General features: G+C 38.0%; 1 protein-coding gene across 1 annotated transcript; it reads right to left on the bottom strand.

Annotated features, from left to right (window-relative positions):
• Window positions 1–952: 952 nt before the first annotated feature.
• On the bottom strand, window positions 953–19,416 carry LOC133663152 (LON peptidase N-terminal domain and RING finger protein 2-like). Its single transcript, XM_062067403.1, has 12 exons — window positions 17,599–19,416; window positions 11,507–11,625; window positions 10,092–10,214; window positions 9,856–10,005; window positions 9,270–9,486; window positions 7,406–7,487; window positions 7,216–7,330; window positions 7,021–7,142; window positions 6,766–6,952; window positions 4,210–4,344; window positions 3,999–4,148; window positions 953–1,947 (listed from the first exon to the last, which is right to left on the bottom strand). Exons 1-12 carry the CDS (start codon window positions 18,287–18,289, stop codon window positions 1,789–1,791), a joined length of 2,250 nt encoding a protein of 749 aa, XP_061923387.1. The 5' UTR covers window positions 18,290–19,416; the 3' UTR covers window positions 953–1,788.
• Window positions 19,417–19,758: the final 342 nt, after the last annotated feature.

Raw genomic sequence — 19,758 nt, 5'->3', positions numbered from 1 at the left:
ATATAAATATTTTTTTTTAATTTTTTTAAAAAGTACCTTATCTTCACCATACCTGGTTGTCCAAATTAGGCATAATAATGTGTTAATTCCACGACTGTATATATCGGTTGATATCGGTATCCCAACAACAACTTCAGCTGTCGAACGTTATAAGGTACAAATTCAACAAGTACAACATTAGCACGGACGGTATAGCCAAGTTGTGGTTAAGAAGGTGGATTTTTGTTCCTTATATTTACCAGAAAGGAAGTGATCCGAACACACGACCCGGGACTTTGGGGGACTCCAGTGAGAACCGTCCTCGTTTTCCCGGTGTAAAGCTGCGAGCCATTTGTCTCGTCTCTGTGGGCTTTTATCGCGCTTTGGCAGAACAAAATACAACCTTTGTTTTCCCTGTTTCCAGTTGTGGTTAGTACAACCAAAAACAACACCGTTTTTCGGCATTTTGGAGGCAGAATGACGGGTTTAACCAGCGTAGGTCGACAGGTTAAAGAGTAATGGCGACGGTTTGTTTTCAACGCCAGTCTGGTTGCTATGGCTCGAAGAACCCGTATGTAGCTCAGTTGCCCGGATGTCGGCCCTCACCCATACTTTATGTAATAAATTTGCAAAGATTTCTGAAAAAAACTTCGCCATAACATGGTGTTGTGTGTAGAATTTTGAAGACAAAAATGAATGTATTCCATTTTAAGGTTGTAACAGAAGAAAATGTGGAAAAATCGTGCTGCGAATACTTTGAGGATGCACTAAGTATCAGTATCCGTATTGGATCGATACCAACATTTGCGGTGTCGGCCACAATATGACTTCATTGCCAACACCTGTGGCCACAAGGCGCAGGTAGGATGATTTAAAAGTTGTGACGTCATAATCTCTGCCTGCTTTTTAAAGGAAATCAAAGTGTGATTTTGTTGTTGCGAAGGAAGGAAATGGAGTTCAAGTTGATTAAAGATGGAGACTTTGATGAATGCATTTTCTTTATTGGCGATAAAAAAGGTCGTGGAAGGAGCGGAGGGACGACTAGAGTCCATGTTGGATGTCAGGGAAGTCTCCATTTGAAATGTTTCCAAGTTCCACTTCCTTGGTCCAAGTTGTTGACAAAGAAAAAGAAAGCTGCTACAAGAGCAGTCAGGGTAGTAGTCAGGGTAGTAGCCAGGGTAGTAGCCAGGGTAGTAGCCAGGGTAGTAGCCAGGGTGCACACCAACAATCCAGAGGGACAAGCGGTAGAAAATGGATGGATTGATTTTTAACAAAATACAATTTTAAGAATGTTTTTTTTTTTGTTGCTTGAATTTTGTGTTTGTTGAAAGAGAATCCATTTTTAAAAAGACGTTTTGAGTCCAACTTTGCAAGCAGAAGCAACTTTTACAACCTTCTAATTATTGTAGCAAATAATACTTTGCACAATACTTCAATTAAACTATTTGGCTTAAAAAAAAAAAGACAAATATCCTTAATTATATATAATCAACTTTAAAAGATGTTTAGCAAAAATAAACAATAAAAAATATATATATATATATACACACTTTTGTTGACGTCTTTTTAAAATAGATGTTTTCCATGTGAGCAGAAGAAAGTTCTAGAAGTAATATTGAGGAAGGAAGCATGGCGGCTGCAGGTGAAGAAGATGATGGTGTTGAGGAGGAGCAGGTGAGAAGGATGCTAGGAGGTGGTCAGTCAGTCAGTCATGTGACCACAGGTGTCATGTGACCATGTATGGTCATGTGTGCAGGAAGCAGGTGAAGAAGAAGTCAGTCCATTGATGTGAGGTCATCATCATCATCATCATCGTGGCCTCTTGCGTGTGACGAAGATGAGGACCTTGCGGATGGCGAGCAGACGACCCTTCAGACTGCTCATGGACAAGATGGTGAGCTGGGCCCGGTTCTCCAGGGGGAGGACAGCCAGCAGCCACCAGCACCAGGCTGGTCCACTTGGACTGGCCTGTAGGATCCATCACAACTTATTATTATTATATAAATATTACACTTGGACTGGCCTGTAGGACCCATCACAACTTATTATTATTATTATATAAAATATTACACTTGGACTGGCCTGTAGGACCCATCACAACTTATTATTATTATTATATGGAATATTACACTTGGACTGGCCTGTAGGACCCATCACAACTTATTATTATTATATAAATATTACACTTGGACTGGCCTGTAGGATCCATCACAACTTATTATTATTATATGGAATATTACACTTGGACTGGCCTGTAGGATCCATCACAACTTATTATTATTATATGGAATATTACACTTGGACTGGCCTGTAGGACCCATCACAACTTATTATTATTATATGAAATATTACACTTGGACTGGCCTGTAGGATCCATCACAACTTATTATTATTATATGAAATATTACACTTGGACTGGCCTGTAGGATCCATCACAACTTATTATTATTATATGGAATATTACACTTGGACTGGCCTGTAGGACCCATCACAACTTATTATTATTATATGGAATATTACACTTGGACTGGCCTGTAGGACCCATCACAACTTATTATTATTATATGGAATATTACACTTGGACTGGCCTGTAGGACCCATCACAACTTATTATTATTATATGGAATATTACACTTGGACTGGCCTGTAGGACCCATCACAACTTATTATTATTATATGGAATATTACACTTGGACTGGCCTGTAGGATCCATCACAACTTATTATTATTATATGGAATATTACACTTGGACTGGCCTGTAGGACCCATCACAACTTATTATTATTATATGGAATATTACACTTGGACTGGCCTGTAGGATCCATCACAACTTATTATTATTATATGGAATATTACACTTGGACTGGCCTGTAGGACCCATCACAACTTATTATTATTATATGGAATATTACACTTGGACTGGCCTGTAGGACCCATCACAAATTATTATTATATGGAATATTACACTTGGACTGGCCTGTAGGATCCATCACAACTTATTATTATTATATGGAATATTACACTTGGACTGGCCTGTAGGACCCATCACAACTTATTATTATTATATGAAATATTACACTTGGACTGGCCTGTAGGACCCATCACAACTTATTATTATATGGAATATTACACTTGGACTGGCCTGTAGGATCCATCACAACTTATTATTATTATATGGAATATTACACTTGGACTGGCCTGTAGGACCCATCACAACTTATTATTATTATATGAAATATTACACTTGGACTGGCCTGTAGGACCCATCACAACTTATTATTATTATATGGAATATTACACTTGGACTGGCCTGTAGGACCCATCACAACTTATTATTATTATATGAAATATTACACTTGGACTGGCCTGTAGGACCCATCACAACTTATTATTATTATATGGAATATTACACTTGGACTGGCCTGTAGGACCCATCACAACTTATTATTATTATATGGAATATTACACTTGGACTGGCCTGTAGGATCCATCACAACTTATTATTATTATATGGAATATTACACTTGGACTGGCCTGTAGGATCCATCACAACTTATTATTATTATATGGAATATTACACTTGGACTGGCCTGTAGGATCCATCACAACTTATTATTATTATTATATGAAATATTACACTTGGACTGGCTTGTAGGACCCATCAGAACTTATTATATGAAATACTACACTTGGACTGGCCTGTAGGATCCATCACAACTTATTATTATTATTATATGAAATATTACACTTGGACTGGCCTGTAGGACCCATCACAACTTATTATTATTATTATATGAAATATTACACTTGGACTGGCTTGTAGGACCCATCACAACTTATTATTATTATATAAATATTACACTTGGACTGGCTTGTAGGACCCATCACAACTTATTATTATTATATGAAATATTACACTTGGACTGGCCCGTAGGACCCATCACAACTTATATGAAATATTACACTTGGACTGGCCTGTAAGACCCATCAGAACTTATGTTTTCTAAGACGTTTCTCACCTGGGGGTTTGGGTCTTTCCCAGGCAGGTGTCCAAAGTGGCTGAGAATCTGACTCTTCATGTTGTCCTTGAGCGAGGTGACCCAGTTGTTGGCCTGCTCGTACACGGCGTCATGCAGCTTCAGCAGCTCACTAAGCTCCTCCCCCTCCACCTGGACACAAGCAGGTGTGTGAAATAAGAGGCCCGCACCCACAGGGGATTTCTTCACGCACCTTTTTGTCCTCCAGGTATTCGATCTTGGCCGTGTGGTAGCCGTCCCTTTGGCCGTGACTTAAGACTTTGAAGCGAGACACGCCCACAGTCTCCACCACCGAGCGGCCGTCAGGGAAGAACTTGACGTCCTGCACCTGCAGGGAGGAGATGGACCAATCACACGCTGGACACTTCCTTTAAATCACGCCTCTTTTTGGATCACTTCTCTGGTCTGCTCTTCTTTTGTCACTTTCACAAATGATGCATTTAGCAAATTAACAATGAAATATGATTAACTTTTTTTAATCAATTTGTTTTCCTTGGATTTTTTTCATTTGTCACTTTCACAAATGTTATATTTGAGAAACTAACAAAATATATTTTTTCTTAAAATAAGAAAGTACAAATATTTTAATTATTTATTTTACACTGTTTTTATTGTTATTTTTTGCATTTATACTTTTGAAAAAATATTTTTTGTATTTAATTTTCTCAATAAATATATATTTTTTTATTTTTGTCACTTTCACACTTCTATAGTTGGGAAATCAACAAAATACATGAAACCTAATTTCCTAAAATTAAAAATGCATTTCTATTACTTTTTTCTTTTCATCACTTTCACTGTGATAAAAACGCTATATTTGGGACACTAACTAAATATATGAAAACTATTACTTCTTTAAATGTATTTTCTAAGTTCCAATAATTTGTATATTACTTTTTATTTTATTTATGTATTTTTAAGCATTTGCTAAGCTCATTTTGTCACTTTCATAAATGCTAATTGTAAAAAAAAAAGATATATATATTTTTTGTACTTTATTTTTTTTGTTTAAAGTGAGAAAACTGTCACTTTCACAAATGTTTTATTTGAGAAACTAACAAATTATGACCATTTTTTCCTTAAAATTAAAAATACTTGTATTTATATATTTTTTATTGTTTTTATTTTTTTTTAATTTACAATTTAATTGTATTGTTTTTTCCATAAAAATGTGTTTATGTTAACGTTCTTTTTGTCACTTTTACAAAGGTTTTATTTAAAAAACTTAAACAATATATAAAAAAAATGTTTCTTAAAATACAAAAAAAAAAACAGTAAAAAATAAAAAATTATATATATATAAATACATCTTTTTTCTTAAAATAAAATAAAAAATACTCAATAAAAAATAATATATATATATATATATATTATTATTTTTTTGTATTTTAAGAAAAAATATTTGTATATATTTTGTTAGTTTTTTAACCGATTTTTATTTGTTTAGCGTTACGATGCCGTTTATGTCCTTTTCACAAATGTTATATTTGGGAAACTAACAAAATATATGACAACTTTTTCCTTAAAATTTTTATTACTTGTATTAATATATTTTATACTATTTTTGATCATTATTTTTTTGCATTTATAATTTTAAATATATTTTTTGTACTGTTTTTCCACATATATATTTTTTTAACCTTAGCATACTTTGTCACTTTCACAAATGTTATATTTGAGAAACTAACAAATTATGACAATTTTTTCCTTAAAATTAAAAATACTTGTATTTATATATTGTTTATTGTTTTTATTTTTTTTTTAATTTACAATTTAATTGTATTGTTTTTTCCATAAAAATGTGTTTTAATGTTAACGTTCTTTTTGTCACTTTCACAAAGGTTATATTTAAAAAACTAACAATATATAAAAAAAATGTTTCTTAAAATACAAAAAAAATTGTAAAAAATAAAAATTATATATATATAAATAAATCTTTTTTCTTAAAATAAAATAAAAAATACTAAATAAAAAATAATATATATATATTATTATTATTTATTATTTTTTTGCATTTTAAGAAAAAATATTTTTATACATTTTGTTAGTTTTTTAACTGATTTTTATTTGTTTAGCGTTACGATGCCGTTCATGTCCTTTTCACAAATGTTATATTTGGGAAACTAACAAAATATATGACAACTTTTTCCTTAAAATGTTTATTACTTGTATTTATATATTTTATACTATTTTTGATCATTATTTGTTTGCATTTATAATTTTAAATATATTTTTTGTACTGTTTTTTCCATATATATATTTTTTTTAACCTTAGCGTACTTTGTCACTTTCACAGAGGTTATATTTGAAAAACTAACAAAATATATTAAATATTTTCTCTTCAAATAGAAAAAAAATATTTATATTGCGGTTTGATTTTTATGTGTTTAGCGTTACGATGCTCTTTAGGTCCTTTTCATAAATACATTTAAATTACTTGTATTTATATATTTTATAAATAATGATAAATAATAAATAAATATATATATATTTTATACTATTTTTTTATCATTACTTTTTGCATTTATAATTAAAAATATATATTTTTTTGTACTGTTTTTTTTCTCCATATTTTTTTTAAACGTTAGTGTTCTTTTTGTCACTTTCAAATGTTATATTTGAAAAACTAACAAAATATATTAAAATATTTTTTCTTCAAATACAAAAAAAATATTTATATTACTGTTTAATTTGTATTTGATTAGCGTTCCGATGCTCTTGATGTCACTTGGGAAAGTAATGATGTCACCTGCAGCATGCAGCCGTAGTCGGCGAAGCCCTTGAGCTGGTCGGCGATGCACATGCCAAACTGCTTGGTGCCCGTCTCCATGGAGCGGCGGATCATGAGGCGGTAGCGGGGCTCGAAGACGTGCAGCGGGCAGGGGATGGTGGGGAAGGCCATGGTGCACACAAAGATGGGCACTTCCTGCATCAGGCTGCGGGACAAAGAAGATGAGCAACATGGAACAAACAGTGACAGCCGTGACGTCAGTGGAAGACTGACTTGGAGAGCTCCTTCATCTCCTCCTCGTGGATGGTCTTCCTCTCGGCCAGCTCCTTGCTGAGGTAGCGCAGCAGCACCTCCTCCATCAGCAGCGTCTTGTTGTATCCTCGGTTTGCCAGACACTAGCCGGGACAAGATGGTGAGCTCAGAGTTCAGCAGAAGCTAAAAATGTTGTGTGAGGAGGAGAAGACTCACCTCAGATAGGTTCTCCTTGCACAGAGGACAGTTGGGGGTGTGGTCCTGGCAGCGCTGCAGACACTTCAGGCAGAAGGTGTGTCCGCAGGGCGTGGCCACCGGCTCGTAGAACAACCTGGAGGAGCAAAAAGGAGGCGGTTGGCGACACGGCAACAATCTTCACAATGGCAGCTGCCGTTTAGACAATCACCTCATGCAAAGAGAACACTCCATGTCACCGCTGTCCAACAGCTCCAGTGGAACACTCACACTTCCTGCTGACGTCCGCTCCGCTGTGGGACATAAACATACACCTCTTATGTCCTGAAACATTCTCCTCGGCCATCTAGTACATACACCTCTTATGTCCTGAAACATTCTCCTCTGCCATCTAGTGGCTTCTCTGTTAACCTTGCTCTTACGTCACTTTCACAAATGCCATGTTTGGAAAACTGACAAAATACATGAAATCTGTCACTGTCACACCCACACCCACACCCACACCCACACATATATACACATTAGGGGTGTAACGGTACGTGTATTTGTATTGAACCGTTTCGGTACGGGGGGTACGGTTCGGAGGTGTACCGAACGAGTTTCCACACGGACATATGAAGTAGCGTAACGCACGTTGTGTAAACAATGCACACCGAGGCACAACACACGGCATGCTAGCAGCTAACGGGCTAGGATAGACTGACCATACGTCCTCTTTTGCGGAGCTGTCAGGGCCGAGTTTCTTAAATGCCTCAAATGTCCGGCATTTTGAGTTAGGGTTGCGTGTATTTTCAATGTACGTTCAGGGTTAAGAAGGGGTTAAAAACAAAACAAACAGCAGCATTGGTGAGGGAGGGGCAGAGACAGAGAGAGAGAGAGTTATGATGATAAATGCGCATGCGTCGCCAGGCTCTGCTTTTTATCCATAGATTTATCACATTTAATTTTTTTATTATCTATAGCAGGGGTGTCAAGTGTGCCCCGGAGGCCATTTGCGGCCCACAGCTAATGTTTTAAAGGCCCACGGCACATTCTAAAAATACTATTCAAATAAACTAAACCTTAACAAAAGTGAAATAAAAAAGCTTAAAGGTTAAATGTCATTTAGAAAAATTTGCAATGTTGACTAATAAAACAAAGCTGTTTTTTTTTTCTCTTTCAAACTGTCATTGCTCTAAACATAATATTGAATCAAAATCAATGTTATTATGAATTATTGACCGATCCAAGGTTCCCATTACTTCACATCAAATATTACACTAAGAAAAATATTTTTTGGTGGAAGATTTTGCAAATTTGGTAAATAACCCAAAAATGTATATTTTGTTGTTTTCTTACTGTACTTAAAATGAACCGAACCGTGACCTCTAAACCGAGGTACGTACCGAACCGAAATGTTTGTGTACCGTTACACCCCTAATATATATATATATTAGGGCTGCAACTAACGATTAATTTGATAATCGATTAATCTGTCGATTATTACTTCGATTAATCTATTAATAATCGGATAAAAGAGACAAACTACATTTCTATCCTTTCCAGTATTTTATTGAAAAAAAAACAGCATACTGGCACCATACTTATTTTGATTATTGTTTCTCAGCTGTTTGTACATGTTGCAGTTTATAAATAAAGGTTTATTTAAAAAAAAAAAAAAAAGTTTTAAAGTTTTTTTCTGCGCATGCCATAGATCCAACGAATTGACGACTAAATTAATCGGCAACTATTTTTATAATCGATTTTAATCGATTTAATCCATTAGTTGTTGCAGCCCTAATATATACATACATATATATATATATATACACACACACACACACACATATATACATACATATATATACACGTACATATATACATACACACACACACACACACACACACACACACAAATACATACATACATACACACAGCTTTTTGTATGTACACACACTCGCACACATACATATACACACACGCATGCACACCTTTTTGTACCGTTTTAAAAAAAAAAATATATATATATATTTTGACTTCTTTTTAGCACTAGCTACGCCCTTTTTGTCACGTCCGCAAAATGCATGAAACCTACCAGCTTTGAGCAGCTTGGCGGGAGGGTGCGAGGCTGCGTCCTCACTTTGCTTCCTCTTCAGACCACTAGGGGGCGCTGCTACGGAGGCCAGGACGGCAGCCAGACTCTTACTGTCCTCTGCGGCCGGACCACAGTCGGACGTCTCAGCAGAGACCAGAGAGAGTCTGGAGGACGGCTGGTCCTCAGAGGAGCTTGTAGTCCCGCACAAGTCAGAGTCCTGGACACATGTAAGATCATGTCATCATCATAATAGTTGCTTTGACATGAGCTCAAAGTTAGACGAGGCCTAAGCGATCACTATTATGTGGATGGATATTAAAATCACTTGAAATATGATTTGAAACAACAACAAATAATAATAATAAAAACAATACAATTGTGTTCACATTGAGACTTATTTGACCAGCTTGTTGTGTGATGTATAAAATGAAACATCCTCACATGTATTGGTGCATCACATCTTTGGACCAGTATCTTAAGTCAAAGCATAATAAAGCTATACAATAGGAGCTTTAAGGTAAGTCTGTATTGTGTGGCCTTCTTGTGAAGTGGGGAGGAAGTGTGCTGCTGCTGTGAGAGGACTCACCTGTGAGGATGAAGGCTGTGTGAGCGGGCTGAGCGACCTCAGCAGGGCGGGCGGCTTGATGAGGCGCGTGGCCGTGCCGCCCTGCTGAGGGTGCGGCGGCGTGGGCACGTCTCGGTTCTCGAACACGGAGGAGAAGAGCTGGCCGAGGACCTGCGCGGTTAAAACAAACAAAAGAAAGCGGCGAGGTGAGCGTGAAGCGGGCGGAGGATGCGGACACAGGATGGAGCTGCTCTTACCTTCTGAGCCTCCAGCTTGACTTTGGTCCAGTTGGGCTTGAGCGCCACACACAGGAAGTACTCCTGCAAGGCCTCGTCGTTGCGACCCGCTCGGCTCAGCGTGGTGGCCTTCAGGTAGTGAGCCTGGAGGAAGAGGAGCACACTCGTCATCACTGCTCCTTTGCATGTTGGGACAAGACCAGGCATCTTCTCATTTGTTACCTTCTTGTATTTATATAGCGCTTTTCTCCAGAGACTCAAAGCACTTTAACACGGATTTTAAAAGGAAAGAACGTTTTGCGTATCAACATAAAACTGTAAACTATGTGGTATCAAACGTAAACATTACAAGAATTTTTGCCCCATTCACGATTCTTGGGGTGACAATTCGATTCAGAATCGATTCTCACAATTGTACTTAATTGTTTATATTATATAATACTTTATATTATATTCAAAATTAAATATTTATTTTTATTATAAACTATATATTTAGTATATATAATATATGGATGTTTTTAAAATTATATACCGGTAATCGAAATATAATATATAATCATTACTACAAATACTAATATTTATTTCAAATTATTGATAATTAAAATAATAAAACAATTATTGATATTAAAATTAAAATGTAAAAATTTGGTATTTTGTGGTGCATCAAACGTAAACATTTACCCCCTAACTCACGATTCTTGGGGTGACAATTTGATTCAGAATTGATTCAAACCGATTCTCACAATTGTACTTGTTTATATTATATTTAAAAGTAAATATTTATTTAAATTATAAACTATATATTTTATATTTAGTATATATGATAGATGTTTTTTTTTTAAATTATATAATCGACATATATATACATATATAATCATTACTACAAATAATATATATTTCTAATTATCGATAGTTAAAATAATAAATAAATAAATTATTGACATTAAAATTAAAATATAATAATTTGGTATTTTGTGGTGCATCAAAACGTAAACATTTTCCCCATTGATTTTTGAAAACCATGAACTGATTTAGAATGGGATAAATAAAAATGGCAATTTGGAGCACCCTTACTAACGACCACATTCAAGATTGCAAGTTAAAAAGCTGACTATTCCCCCAAGTCCAACCCATATTTACACATTCTCTGCTTGGTTTAAATGCTAACTTAAAGTTGTTTGATGGGCTATTTGCATAGGAAAGTGCTGCAGCTATGAATCCAGCAGAGGGCGCTGTCTTTGACAAGATGCCATGTGCGACTATACAAAACTGTATGCACAAAACTGTTTCTTTGTGTGTAAAAGTGCATTTAAAATGATTTACAGTGGCATTTTAAGCCAAGCGCAGGGTCTCGGAACATAAGCCCCACTAATAGAAGGGATTTACTGTCTTTAAAACCCTAAGAAAAGGAGTTGATGAAAGAATATTCCTCTCACCCTGGGCCAGAGAGGCTTCATCCTGCAGAGGCTGCTGGCGTCCTGCAGAGCCAGTGTGCAGCTCTCCATCTCCAGGTGCAGCTCGGCCCGCTGGCACAGCAGTCTGCCTGAGGGGGGCACTGTGCACACAGAGACAGGAAAGGAGCGGGGTCAGGTCGGACAGAAGTAGGCCACGCGGCGTCATGAGGTGACATGCGCCATGGAGTCACGCGGTGGTGGGAGCGGCGAGTGAGGCCGCGCGCGCAACATGATCGACACGATGGTATCTGCAGGGAGGCCTTTTATTCCAGCCGCCACTTGCACCGAGCACGTTCCAGTCCAACGGGCTTGTGGTCCGTCACGCGCTGGTATAAACCAATCATTTCATCTGTTCCAGGGTCAAACTGCAGCCACTGATAAGTGAACTGTATACCACCATTTAAAGTACCACGGTACTAATATATATTTTTTACCATACTGCCTTTGAAAGACGGCAGTACTTTTTTTTTTCATGGACATGATGGCACGTTGTAATATAAGCCAAGTCGCATGTAATCTATGTATTTATATCTGCACCTTATTGCTCTTGTATCCTGCACTACAACCAGCTAATGCAACGTTCTTATCTGTACTGTAAAGTTCACATTTGAATGACAATAAAAGGAAGTCTAGGTCTAATGTGAGCCAACACACTCACAGAGCAGCGTGTAGACAGAAGAGGGGAAAATGGACGTATTCAGGCTTCAAAACTGACAAAAAAAGGTGAAGCTATAAACACTGAAGCGCCACAAAACATAGCTGGCTAGCGACTAACGTCCGTCCACAGTGTTTGAGCTGCTTCCAAATCACTAATCCTCGCCACCATGGCGACAAATACACTATGTTTCTTACACGTGTCATCCCTGCCGGACCAGGAATAGATGAACATGTTTCACTACAGGATACAATAGCTAACCGCTAGCAGCAAGCTAGCGCTCCTCAATGCAAACAAATGAAGTCAGGAAATATTTCCATAAATATGACCAATGTATTTACTTGGTATCTGACTGTTTATCAAAGAAGAGAAGAATAAGTGATTACATTTTAACAGAAGTGTAGATGGAACATGTTAAAACAGGAAGTAAGCAGATATTAACAGGAAATGAACAAGTTAATTAATAATGTTGACAAAATAATAAAATGAGATATGACAATATGTCAGCAGATTAATTAGAAGTCTGTTTACTTACTACTATAATACAAATTGTCTAGTATGTCCACTATTTTTTATTTAAGGACTAAAAATTGTCCTTTGATTGCTATAAGAAACATGTTCAATGTATCATAAGATTTTATATTCAACTAAAGCTAATAAGGACATTTTATTTTGAAAAGTACCAAAATATTGGTACGGGACAACCATAGTTGATGACCACTCTAAGCAGTCTAAAAGATCATGTGAGCATCTTTAGAGGTTTCCCAGTATGTGTCCGGGTGAAAAAAAAAAAAAGCTTTTCGAATGAATTGCAATTTTTAATCGATTAAAAAAAATAAAACTTCCATCCATTTTCTACCGCTTGTCCCTCTCGGGGTCACGGGGGGTGCTGGAGAAAATATATATATATATATATATATATATATATATATATATATGGGCTGCAAATAACTAATTTGATAATCGATTAATCTGTCGATTATCACTACGATTAATCAATTAATAATCGGATAAAAGAGACAACTACATTTCTATCCTTTCTACTATTTTATTGAAAAAAAGACAGCATACTGGCACCATACTTATTTTGATTATTGTTTCTCAGCTGTTTGTAAATGTTGCAGTTTATAAATAAAGGTTTATAAAAAAATAAAATAAAATAAAAAGTAGCCTCTGCGCATAGCATAGATCCAACGAATCGATTAGTTGTTGCAGCCCTAATATTATATATATATATATATATATATATATATATATATATATATATATATATATATATATATATATATATATATATATATATTTATTTTATTTGTTTGCCAAATCCTATAAATGAATATGATCACATATTCTCTTTAGAAAAGAGAAGTGTTGGATACTTCTTTTTGCCTTATTTGACTTTATTAAATGTTTGGCTAGAATTGTATTTAACAAAACCAAGTTTCTTTAAAGTAATATATACATTTATCAGAGCTGGTATCTATTTTACGGAGGAATGACGTTAATCAGAGAACTGGCACCAAATGCTATTGAAAAGTAACGACTTGGTTGGTTTTGATTGATAATTGATTCCGAATGGAATGGTGTGGTGCCCAAAGATCGACAGCCCTAATGAGCTACAATCTAATATTTGGGTCTGGCGTTTCCTTGAATGAGCGGCAGAGGCATGTGGTGTTGGTAAACAAGACACACACGGTGTCATCACACGTGGCTGCCACGTCGCAGACGGCAGACCGTGCGGGCACTTGCCGCCTGGCGAAGGAACACTGGTGTGGACAGAAGGCATGCATCAGTGTTGATCCTGGAGCTCAAATATTTGACACGGTGTCATTTGCAGGAGGGCTTTGGAAGAAATGACGAGAACCATTTTTCTAATCTAAAAACAAAACAAAAACGTTGCAAGTAAATAAATGATTTCCGGTGAGGAGGGAACATTCTAGACGAGAACAAAGCACACTCTGAACGAGCAAAGTCTGACTAATGCAGTTACATGAGACGTCATAACTTTGACCTAAATATTACCCAACACTTATGAAACTCAACATGTCAGTGTTTAGTCACGTTATGTGGCCCCTCCTCCTTACTAATATTAAATACATGTCAGTGTTTAGTCACGCTATGTGGCCCCTCCTCCTTACTAATATTAAATACATGTCAGTGTTTAGTCATGCTATGTGGCCCCTCCTCCTTACTAATATTAAATACATGTCAGTGTTTAGTCACGTTATGTGGCCCCTCCTCCTTACTAATATTAAATACATGTCAGTGTTTAGTCACGCTATGTGGCCCCTCCTCCTTATTAATATTAAATACATGTCAGTGTTTAGTCACGTTATGTGGCCCCTTCTCCTTACTAATATTAAATACATGTCAGTGTTTAGTCACGCTATGTGGCCCCTCCTCCTTACTAATATTAAATACATGTCAGTGTTTAGTCACGCTATGTGGCCCCTCCTCCTTACTAACATTAAATACATGTCAGTGTTTAGTCACGTTATGTGGCCCCTCCTCCTTACTAATATTAAATACATGTCAGTGTTTAGTCACGCTATGTGGCCCCTCCTCCTTATTAATATTAAATACATGTCAGTGTTTAGTCACGCTATGTGGCCCCTCCTCCTTACTAATATTAAATACATGTCAGTGTTTAGTCACGTTATGTGGCCCCTCCTCCTTACTAATATTAAATACATTGGGTGTGAGAGCAGACTGTAGCTACCTGTATGTGTGCTTGTTTTCAGGGCTGATACCAACACCCATTATTAGTACCAGAAATTCAGGACCACAAGCCGCTCCTTCTTTCATACACTTAGAACCCTCCGGCTTATAAAACGGTGCGGGTAATTTTGGGATTTTTCTTTGCCGACGGCCATAATGCAAGAAGTTGAAAGAAAAAAACCAAATAAAAACAAGCAGATACGCTAAAAAGCTGTGTTTGTGCTATTGCTCCATTTTTTGGGACGAGTTTACTCACTGAAGTCCTTCCATTTAGTGCTTTCAACCAGAAGTAGAAGTGCCCTTCCGTCTTACAGCCGTCCATAGCGTTTCTAGTCGTATGGAGTTTTTATTCATCACCCCCAGCAATGTTTGTAAGTTTTACAATACAACTAAAACAATTCTTACTTACTAAACCATCCGATGTGTGAAATGTGTAGGAGTGTTTTCGTGCAAATTTGTACGTGCTCCTATAATATACAGTAAATCAAGCGAGTGTTTGTGTTATTAACTTGTAATGGCATTCTTTTTGTGTTGTTTCAGTTTTTCATAAATTCCCCGAGACGTCACCGTGGAGTTAGTATTATTAACTTATAATGGCATTCTTTTTGTGTTGTTTCACTTTTGTGAATTTAAAAAGTTATTGAGTCTGTTTAGCTGATTGGAGAGCTAGCTCCCGCAGCTAGTGGGTCAATGACGATGACTTCTGTTTTGTTTGATCAGCCGTTTTACTGCTGTGTTACAGACACTGTTTGGAAACAATTAAGATATGCAAAAAGACATTTATAAATTATTTGTGTAAATAACTAATTTCACAACGTATATATCTGGAACTTATAGTGCAGCTAGTACATGGAAAATTAATTTTTTCTTTTAAAATGTAATGGGTGTGGCTTGTATGCCGGTGCACTCTATAGTCAGGAAAATATGGCAGTGTGCAGTTTCATGTTGTAAATGACCTAGTTTAGATACACAAAGCTACGAGAAGAGGACATTCTCTTTTAAATCTATTTACAGAGGAACATAAAGTATTCCGCCAGACTTCTAAACTTCAATGTTTGAGAATAACTGTGATACAGAGGAGGTAGTAAACAAGTGGAATGAGGGTAAACATCCAATATTTCCTATTTGTTACATGCTGTAAAAGTAATGAGTGACACGCCTTTTGTGTTACAAAACCCAAAGCTAATGCTAACAAGCCAACACTAAATCTGATGTGTTCATGTTGTCACCATGGAATAAACACTGACATTTATTCTTTATTTATTGTTTTTTTTAAGATGAACTGGACCATAAGGACTACTGTGACCCTCATGAATTCATCCTTTACTGAGTGCACGACTTTGACATGTGAAGTGAAAAGCCTGACTTTTTATATGTACAATTCTGTATACTTTATTTTATTTAATCATATTGTTTTGTTTATATTTTCTTTAATTAAGCAAAAAATATATCACCTATTTTTCCACACTTATTATTCTCACCTGCACTCATCGAAGGCGGACGCTCCCCTTCCCCTCTCCCTTTAGCTCGCTTCTTTGTTTTGTCTCGTCTTAACTTGCTCGCTGCCTCTTTTTGCACTGCTCTCTGAAATCTAAACAATGTAATCGATCAACTGACCTCTCAACGAAATTGACAAGATCCCAGGTTTGGGGGGGAACCTGCCTGTCTTGGTATGGCATGCTCTTTTATTGTCATTGCACAAATACAAGGAAATTTCCGTTTTAATATTAGACAAGCAAACTCCGATTACTGCTTTGCACACTCTTGGCATTCTCTCGATGAGCTTTAAGAGGCAGTCACCTGAAATGGTTTTCACTTCACAGGTGTGCTTGAAGCTCATGGAAAGAATGCCAAGAGTGTGCAAAGCAGTAATCAGAGAAAAGGGTGGCTATTTTGAAGAAACTACTATATAAAACATGTTTTATATTCCATATATATGTCCAAACTTTTGGCCTGTACTCATATATTTTCTTCTATCCTCTTCTTGTGGGGCTGCCTGGCTCGCACATGCACATTCATCCTTCGCTGTTGCCATTTGTAATACAAACTACTAAAAAAAGGTAGGCGCCAAGAAGACTGTCGCAGTGGAGGCATGTAAATAACATAGCCCACAAACTGGGGCATCCTGAAAGAAAGCGACTTGAAGATGATCTGTAAAACAATCTATGCTACATTTGGACCAAAAAAAACGCCAATGCATGTTATGTAGACCACGAGGAAGTAGTTTATATGTAGAAAAATATCATAATATGACTCCTATAAAGACAAAACGTATTGTCAGCTTTGGCTTATAAGTGGCAAAGTGTATTCTATTATTAATATCAAATTGTGTACTTTTTCCTACATTTTTACTGTTTTTTTTTGACAATTTGCTGCAGGCCACACTGCACTTTGGACATGTATGTGATAACTGATAATATACACAAAGTTGACAAAGAGTCAGCATTTTTTTTTTACACAAAACATCAAATTATCCCCCGCATACTTTGAGGTTTTTTTAATATGCGGCCCTTGGAACTTTGGGTGGAAAAAAGGCTGTAGTTAGGCAACAGGACAGTGCGTCATGCAGTCATATAACAGCTGACCTCTAGGGAGCTTACTGGCGCCGCCTGCTGGTGACACCATGAACCGCCGCAGAGAAAAGTAGGTCATGTGTTCCAAACAATATGAACAGAAATGATCCACAAGTCGTGTTTCTTACCCAAATCCACGGCTTCGTCGTACTTGTGCAGGGCCCCGGCCAGGTCCCGGTTGTGCCACAGGACCTCCCCTTCCATCCACACCCTGCGGGCCCGGCTCTCGGCGGCAAACAGCTTGTCCAGCAGGCTGCTGAGGACCACGTTGAGTCTCCGGCCGTTGGGCAGCCCCTCTTTCCTGACGAGGGCCTGCTTGCAGTGCACACAGTCCGTCACCGAGTCCCCGTCCAGGCAGCGTCTGCAGAAGGTGTGTCCGCACTCCACGGTGGAGGGCTCGTGGAGGAGACGCCTGCAGAGGCCGCAGGAGAACAAATCCAAAATCTCGCCCTTGGCGCACTCTCCGTCGCCGCCGTCGTTGTCCTCCTCCTCCTCCCCGTCGTTCCCGCCCAGGCCCGGCTCCTTGTCACGGAGGCTCCGGGCGATGCTTTCCACCAGCAGCGTCAGCTCCTCCGGCCGCAGCTTGCCCAGGCCGGCCGCTGCGCAGTATGAGTCCAGCGCCTCCGAGATCCGGCCGGCGCGCGCCAGAGAGTCGGCCTTCCTCAGGCACAGGCCCCGGTCCGGCTGCTGGAGGCCCGACAGCTGCGAGCTGTAGATCTCGGCCGCCAGGCTAAAGTCCCCTGCCCGGCTGGCCTCCTCCGCTACCTCCAGCATCTCCGGGCAGATCCCCGGGAATGCCGGGTGGGAGCAGACCTCCATGGTCCTCTTCAGAAGTCTCTACTCGACCTAAAAGTTCAAATAGTGTCCAGAGAAAGAAGCTCCCGGACACCCGAATATGAACCACTAATGCCCACTGGGGGCAGATTCAGATTCATTCTGGATCTATTTTGTAATACAGTTGGAGTCCGCCCCCCTGCCCTCCCTTCTCCGCCTCCTATGTCACTTATGTTTACTACTTTCTGGACGTTACACAACTACTTCAGCACAAAAACATGTGATAATTTAACTACTAAATTGAGTCTTCGATATCAATATTATTTGTTTCCTATTTTCTGATTGTTACGCAACTATTTTAGCACAGAATTGTATTTTATTATTCAACTAAATTGCGACCTCAATGTTACTTGTGTGTACTACTTGTCAACTAGTTTAGCACAGAAAAAATGTTATTAAACTAAATTTCGCCTTGGGTCGATATCAAGGTTACTTATGTTTACTACTTTCTGGACGTTATAAAACTACTTAAGCACAGGAAAAAAAGGTAACTTAACTAAATTGCACCTTGGTTCGAAGTCAACATTACTTATGTTTACGACTTTCTGGCCGTTATGAATTTTAAACACGGAACAATGTTACCATTCAAATCAATTGCGTCTTCGGAGGTCGAGGTCGATATCGCACTGCCCTGAGAGCCGGTGTTAAAATCCTTCCGGTTTGAACAAAAAAAGCTGAATAATATTCACTACGCGGCAAACTGACATTCTCAGTTAAACGGAATTTTAAAAAATTTAAGTTAGGTTATTTACACAAGCTAGCAGCCGAAGCTAGCATCCGAAGCTAACGACGAGCTGGCCGCTTTTCCGCCCTCCAAGCGACTGCCGGTGTAGTCTGCTCCATTTTTGCGGTCCTATAAGAGCGTCGTCAATAGTGTTGGGGAAAAAACAGCCGCCCCAAAAAAACCCACCTATGTTGCCGCCTGCGTCGCCAACTAGTCGCTAGCTTGCGAAGGCTAACAGCTCCGTCTTGCTATGCTTCGCCCAAAGTCGGCGAGGCGCCGTCACGTGACCGGCGAGGCGCGCTCTCATTGGCCAGCGGCTCGGTCACTTATATAACGCAATGGTGTTGTTGTATAACCTCTTACACTGCAAACTATATCAACTGCAAACTATAGAAACACACACTGCAAACTATAGAAACATTCTTTGCAAGATGGATTTTTAACAAATACACAACTGGAACACCACTAAAACGGCATGGGAAAACTACCTATATATATATACATATATATAGTCATTGACATTACACAATGCCATAGTTTCATGTAATAGTTTATATAAGCAGCCTTACAAAATGCTTTCTGCAGCATGTTGCATATATGCAAGGGGGAGGAGCCTCCTCCACACATTACGTCATGGACACGCCCTCTGGCCTTATTGTGTCATTGGGTAACAAAAAGTGTTACATGAACATTAAAATAAGTCAGCAAAATGACATTAAAATACACAACT

Source organism: Entelurus aequoreus, linkage group LG13 (assembly GCF_033978785.1).
Source record: "Entelurus aequoreus isolate RoL-2023_Sb linkage group LG13, RoL_Eaeq_v1.1, whole genome shotgun sequence".
In the NCBI taxonomy this organism is placed as follows: domain Eukaryota; kingdom Metazoa; phylum Chordata; class Actinopteri; order Syngnathiformes; family Syngnathidae; genus Entelurus; species Entelurus aequoreus.
Note: the sequence above shows the minus strand (reverse complement) of the source record. Positions and strands in the feature narration are given on the sequence as shown.